The 6,753-nt window shown below is 38.9% G+C and overlaps 1 protein-coding gene across 2 annotated transcripts; it reads right to left on the bottom strand.

Annotated features, from left to right (window-relative positions):
- Positions 1-689: 689 nt before the first annotated feature.
- On the bottom strand, positions 690-6,747 carry LOC144514673 (target of Nesh-SH3-like). 2 transcript variants are annotated; one of them, XM_078245614.1, is made up of 6 exons: positions 6,473-6,747; positions 5,576-5,655; positions 5,400-5,429; positions 4,736-4,894; positions 3,931-4,053; positions 690-1,424 (listed from the first exon to the last, which is right to left on the bottom strand). In XM_078245614.1, exons 1-6 carry the CDS (start codon positions 6,586-6,588, stop codon positions 1,309-1,311), a joined length of 624 nt encoding a protein of 207 aa, XP_078101740.1. In that variant the 5' UTR covers positions 6,589-6,747; the 3' UTR covers positions 690-1,308. The 2 variants fall into 2 exon arrangements, with proteins under 2 accessions (XP_078101740.1, XP_078101741.1); XM_078245615.1 differs by having other exon boundaries at positions 1,331-3,400.
- Positions 6,748-6,753: the final 6 nt, after the last annotated feature.

Genomic DNA, 6,753 nt, shown 5'->3' with positions numbered 1-6,753 from the left:
ACTTTTCAAAATCTACTCAAAATCTAAAATGTTGAATATTATAAAAACAAATAAAGGAAAGACAACTTGTTTCAGATGTCAACCTTACAAATGCAAGGATGCTCCTCGCTCAAACTGGTTAAATATCCTTTCTACCTTTCTGTTTATATTTTATGCGCTCATGAGGGGCTTATATCATGTGGACGCACCGACAGTTTTGTTGTCATTACTTAGAATTCCTTGGGGGCGACAGAAACTACGCACTATAGCTTTAACACAACCCATTTCATGTAAATGGCTTGTTTTAGCCTGACAAACACAAGCTGTTCATGAGGAGGTTTGTAGTCATGAGATTTCATCATTTATCGACGCCTCTAAAATCATCATAGAAGTACAACTGTTCTGCTCTGCTCCTGAAAAAGTTGAATTGACAAAATGTTACCAAAGAGTAGGGGTGGGAATCACCAGAGGCCTCCCAATACGATATCATCACGATACTTATGTCACAATACGATATTATTGGAATTTTAAACATATTGCAGTATTCTGCGATGTATTGCAATTTATCACCTTTTTCCCAATTTCAAATGATGTCCCCAAAAGGAAACTTCTGAAAAATCTGTTTTATCTAAAAAGATAAAACATTTCTCTGTTTGTTCATCTCACTTCAATTTTATTGCTGCAAAAATGGTAATCACAATAATTCCAAACCTAGTTATCCTATTTATTTAGAACATTTTGTTATTTATTAAAACATTTTACACTTTGTCTTTACAAGAGCCTGCGAAAGGAAGCTCACACCGGTGAATTAGCCGTGCGCTACCCTTGGCCACACTCGGACTTACAATAGTTGTTGGTCAAACATCGAAAAAACGCCAAAAACTTCAAAAAAAGTGTCAGAAATGTCGGAAAAGCACCACAAAGTTGAAAAACACAGAAATGTCGATATAAGGGGTCAAAAATGTCAAAATAAGCACCAAAATGTGTGGAGGCAGCAAAAAAAACACTGATGGCTAAACTATTTAAAAATGGCGGGTTTGTTCAGGACACCCCCGTCTGTCGCTAGCGATGATGATGCAGTGATTAGTGACGATTCTCTCCGACCAATCGCCTGAGCTAGCTTGGACGGAGTTCATACTAAAAAGTACCTTGCATGCTTGCTATATTTGAAGATGCTCTCTTGTTATATATATTCCCTGAAGAGGACGTCCTGTACATGTTTTTACAGCTCTGGGTGACGTGAAGGCGTCTCCTGCTGTCGCTGCCTCCCAGCCTGGCCGACGGCAGTCTGTGTCCTGGAGTTTCTCCGAGAACGGACTAGAAGTTCGTTCACCATTTCCCAGGAATGGGCGTCCCGCACTCATACCACGAGACGTAGTTGACGTGGGAGTGTCCTCCGATCTGTCCGAAGTGGACGGGCTCCTGACGCTCGGCTCTGTAGAAACCTGCAACCAACCAGGAACAACCAGACAGAGGTACAAACTGGGAGAAAGACTTTCTATCACACTGTTTGCTGCTTTTCCTTTTAGGAATTTTCTGTAACATTTCATGTATTTATAATTATTTTGATTGAAATTTTAATAATTGTAATTTATTTTTAATTATTTTATATTTTGTTTTATTTTTTATTTCGGTTGAACCATTTACTTATTTTTTTTTATTATTTTCTTTCTTTATTTATAATTTAATTAATTTTATTTTTTATTATTTTCAGTTTAATTATTTTAATTTCTTTTATTCATTTGTAATAATTGTAATTTGTTCATAATTAGTTTTTTGTTTAATCATTTCAATAAAACAGAGGAACAAACTGTGGGAAAGACTTTCTATCAGATAGAGGTTCAAAAGAATTTATGAAAATGAATTAGCTACTTTTTAATTATTTAGATTAAATCTTTAATAATTGTATTTTTTTCATATAATTTTATATTTTTAATGGATTTTTTTAAATTTCTTTTTATTTTGGTTTACTCATATTTAATTTACATTCTTTTAATCACTTTCCATCCAAGATGGTGCCAACGGTGGTGGCCACAGTGATTGGCTGCTCATTGTTGTGTCTTGTTTTCTGCTGCGATACCCGGAGCTCTTTCATCAGAGATGATCTCATGAACATCAGGGAAACAACACCAGCGGACCTAATTCCCACCTTTCTTGCAACTTCGGTGGATTTATTGGACATTCTTATCAACGGTGCGTTAACTGTGGCCCGTGCAGTGAATGGCAGGAGAAGGAGACGAGGTGAAAGGGCCGGTGTGCTTGTGTGGCTTCGCAAGCGGGGATTTCGCACTCCACTACCTGGGATATTCCTCTCCAACGTGCATTCAATGTGTATAAGTTCCCTCATCAAAAAAGCGTCCATCCTCACCTGGTACGCTGCTGCCTCTGCTAAGGACAAGAGCAGACTGCAGCGTATTATCCGCTCTGCTGAGAAGGTGATTGGCTGCAATCTGCTGTTTCTCCAGGACCTGTCCGCCTCCAGGACGCTGAGGCGGACAGGTAAGATTGTAGCCGATCCCTCTCTCCCCAGACACAAACTGTTTTAAACCCTCCCCTCTGGTCCATCAGGACCAAAACCTCATGCAATGAAAACTGGTTCTTCCCCTTTGCAGTCAGCCTCATCAACAAGGCAGCGGACCCCCACTGACACTGACTTAACCCCTCCCCATCCCTAGTCACTCACTTGCATTAACCTCCATCTTGGACTCTACATCTGCCCATTGCACATACTATATCTTTTTTGCATTCTGCACTCAAACCATTCAGCCTCATTTTTCTTATACTAAATGTTAAAGGAGCTCAGTCTGATACTGTTAGCTACTGAGGTACTTTAACCCAGAGTGACCTGGTTGATGCGCTGCCTAATGTTAACATGCTGTGTAGCGTTCGAGAATCATCAGACGATGTCACGTTGCAGAATAACTACGTTTATTTGGTTTATGGTGCAGCAAGAACATGTCCATTCTTTCAGTTTTCAGTGTTAAATCCATAAACAATAAGACAGCATTTTGCCAACGGTTTGGCGCCAATGCGCTCCAGCATCACAGCGTTTAGTGTCACAGCGACAGCGGTCAAAAACCATTTGCCCTTCCGGAACAAATACCTGCCGACAACAATTTGGAGCCTACCTTTATAACCTCGCCCCAGGTAATACCACAGTGACACCCAATGTTCATACAAGAAACAACACCCACAGTCTGAACACTCCAAACTACATATTTGGCTCCAACACTAAACAACTATTTTGTATATATTTGTTTCCGTTTCTGTATTTATTGTTTATCCTTATTAATGTTTAATATGTTTGTGTATGTATGCACCAATCACCAAGACAAATTCCACGTACGTGCACCTTACTGTGGCAATTATCTCCTTTCTGTTGTTTTAACTTGCTGTATTACCTGCTGGTTCGGAAATGCCACTGAGTCACAGAAAAAGACAATCAGAAAAACAGTTACAAATGCCAGTAAGTTACTTGGGATAACACTACCGAGCATTGAACACATTTACAAAGGTAGACTGGTGAGAAAGGCCAATAACATTGTATGTGACGTCGTTTCTGCCCCTTCTGACCAAGAACAGATCCAAATTCTCTTTTGTACCACAAGCCATAAAAGCCTTAAATCAGTCAAAATAAGCTAGATGTCCAGCTGGCCTGGTCATACCCAAGGGTGTATTGTAGTGTGTGATGTACAGTATGTTCTTCATGTTATGTCTGTCGGTGTCTAACGTAGGGACTATTTGTTTGTCTCATACGTCTGATGTCCTGTCATGGCTGTGCCGCAAACCCAACTGCCCCACAGGGACAATAAAGTGATCTACTACTACCTACTGAATCAGATACTGATTACTTTTCAATGATTTTAATTTACTTTCAATTATTTTTAATTTATTTATTTTATAATTTAGTTTTTTTGGACGGTATCAGGCCTAAAGAAATAAAGGTTTTACCGGGTCTGGAGGGGAGCTGGTCAGCTTGGAGCTGGTGTCCTGTTCTTCCATCCAGGAAGGAATCGACGAACTGACAGTGATCCTCGCCGAAGCCGGTCTGATCCCCGATGTTGTAGAATTTACCTGCAGGGTCAAACAACCAGGAAGAGATCAGAAGGATGCAGGCTCAGTTCAGCTTCAGATATGCGTTATTACTGATAGCTAAAGTTAGCTAAATTAGCATAGCTGTAATTCTAATTTAAGTTCAAACTATACGTGACGTTAGCCGATAAATCAGGTCTTGGGTCATCTGACACGCAAAACCCCCCCCACTGTCTATGTTCTGATAACTTTTGAAATGGGTGGGCCTGTGACAGACAGCCGCGACAGCTTCACAGGATTGCGCCCGCTTGCCGCGTCGCCTGTCAGATTGCCCCCCCCCCCCCCACCTGTACCATCGTCTCTCATTGAAAATGAATTACGAGGCACGACAGTCGCTCCCCGTCCGAAGAGACCTTTAATGCCACTCGCCGTTAAGCGAGTTCTCAGGTCGATCTTGTAGCGGAGAGAGTTACACAGCTGGACGTCAAACTTCCTTTACCCAAAATGTTAAAAAACAAAACGCCAAAACCTTGGAAGAAACGGCTTAGAGAGTCACAATTTTTTTGTTTTATAAAGTGCCATAAAGCTTAAAAAAAGAGCCTAAAACGTTGAAAAAAGCATCAAAACATCGGAAAAGCGCCAAAAACTTTTTTTTTTTTTTTATTTGAATTGATGAAAACATAGTACATTTATAAAATATGAAGAGAGAATTAACGGCACTCACCATTGAGCGAGTCGCTCAGGTAGATCTTGTAGCGCAGCGAGTTGCAGAGCTGGACGCCGACGAACTTCCTGTACCAGGTTCTCTTGACGTACTGCTTCCCGTGACAGTCGGAGTAAGAGTCCGTCTGGAAGGGGAACTGAGTCCAGATGGCGTCTCTTCCTGCACACGTCAGACACACATTCATCAGAGGAAGGTTTGAATTCACCGCTCTGTAAATCTTTAAGTTTTTTTAATTGTATCCATATGCGTAGATTTCGGAGGGGAAGCAGAGGATATGCCCCCGTCCTCAAAAACTATGAAAGACAACCCACTCCCCAAAAGTTGGGGGGAAAGAAGGGAGTTAAAGATCCCAACAGGAGCGTGAAATAAAGAAAGACTCATGTAGATTTAAAACTTTGGAGCTTTGAGGTCTCATTCTCTAATTTGAGTTGTTGTTGAGATGTACATGATTCCTAAAAAGATAACATCTGGAAGCACGTGTGATGTTTTGAATATGCAGAAAGTTTTGAACAATACAGGAGAATAATAATTTCCTTTACATGAATAAAGACATTTGCACCATGCATTGTTGAATAAAAAAGCTTGCAGGAACTAGAATGCAGGAAATGAAGTGTGTATAGCTCCCCCCCCAATGTTGAAACCAAACCTCCCCCATTGATCGTACCTGAAACGTTGTCGCTCACTCGAGGATCAGCTGATGAAGGAAACAAAGAGGAAAGTGTTTTTACATCTTTGTTTACAGTTTATTGTTTTACTGTGTGTTAAAGCCATCCTGTAGCTGCTCGGTTTGTGAGTTAACTTTAGGTTTAAACATGTAGAAATGTAAAATTGTTACTGTACCAGACTCTGTGTCGAAGGTGACCGGCTCGCTGGGAGGACCTGCACCCAGCACGTTCTTCGGCTTCACTTTAAACTCATAACTGTCAGAAAACAGAGAAAAGAGAAATACCTGAATTTACTGAAAATGACTTTACAGAAAGAGATGAAATATCAGCAGGATAATCCTCTCCAGCTCCTCGGCTTAGAGCTCCTGTTTTTTTTATGTCCTTTAAATCATCTAAAAAACTATTTTCTTCATTTAAATGTAATTTTATTTTTTGTATCATTTTTTACATTTTTAATAAAGAATTTTAATTTCGGTTTAATCATTTAAATTAACTTTTTTATTATTTTGATTTATTTGTAATACTTGGAATTTATTTTTAATCATTTTGTTTTATTTTATATTAGTTTATTTCGGTTTAATCATTTCATTGATTTAAAAGAATTGACTCGGCAGGAAAAACAGGTAATCTGGGCTCCTGAACAGATATACCGGTAGTTTGGATTTCACTAGTTTGGCTCTGGTTTCAGTCTGGTCTTGGTGTCACTTTTTTGAGCTTTTTGTAGCTTTTCTAACATTTTTGTAGCATAATTTGAGTTTTTTGTCCCTTTTTTCAATGTTTTTTTTTATTGAGATTTTTCTCTGTGTGAAACTCATCAACTGACTCAGAATAATCCTATTTTTTATGTTTACAATTTATTTTTTAATTTGGGTCTAATCATTTTAATTCATTTAAAAAAAAAGATATATTTGTAATAATTGTAATTTATTTATTTTTTATTTTATAATTTGGGTTTTTCATTTATTTTTTTCTCGTAATAATTGTAATGTATTTTTAATTATTTATTGTTCATGTTATATAATTTTTTTTTTAAATCTGTTTTTTGTTGTTGTAAACTCTAAATCAAGCATACCTGGTCTCAGGTTTGAGGTTCTCCACAGAGGTGTGAGTCTGGATGGTGGTCAGGATGGAAACCTGCTTGCCAACGGTGGAGATGACTTCATACTCTGAGAGGTCAATCACAACCATCAGATGCTAATCTTACACCTAAAGAGCTCGCTAGTTAAAGGTAACTGCTGGGTTTGTTTTTTTCAACCTGGACTATTTTCTTTGTCCAGTATTGAGCAAGAACCGTCAATTTGCGTCCACTAATAGTCCTGTTTCAGCCACTGACAGGCTCAGTGACTGACAACA

Source organism: Sander vitreus, unplaced genomic scaffold (genome assembly GCF_031162955.1).
Source record: "Sander vitreus isolate 19-12246 unplaced genomic scaffold, sanVit1 ctg660_0, whole genome shotgun sequence".
Classification (NCBI taxonomy): domain Eukaryota; kingdom Metazoa; phylum Chordata; class Actinopteri; order Perciformes; family Percidae; genus Sander; species Sander vitreus.
Note: the sequence above shows the minus strand (reverse complement) of the source record. Positions and strands in the feature narration are given on the sequence as shown.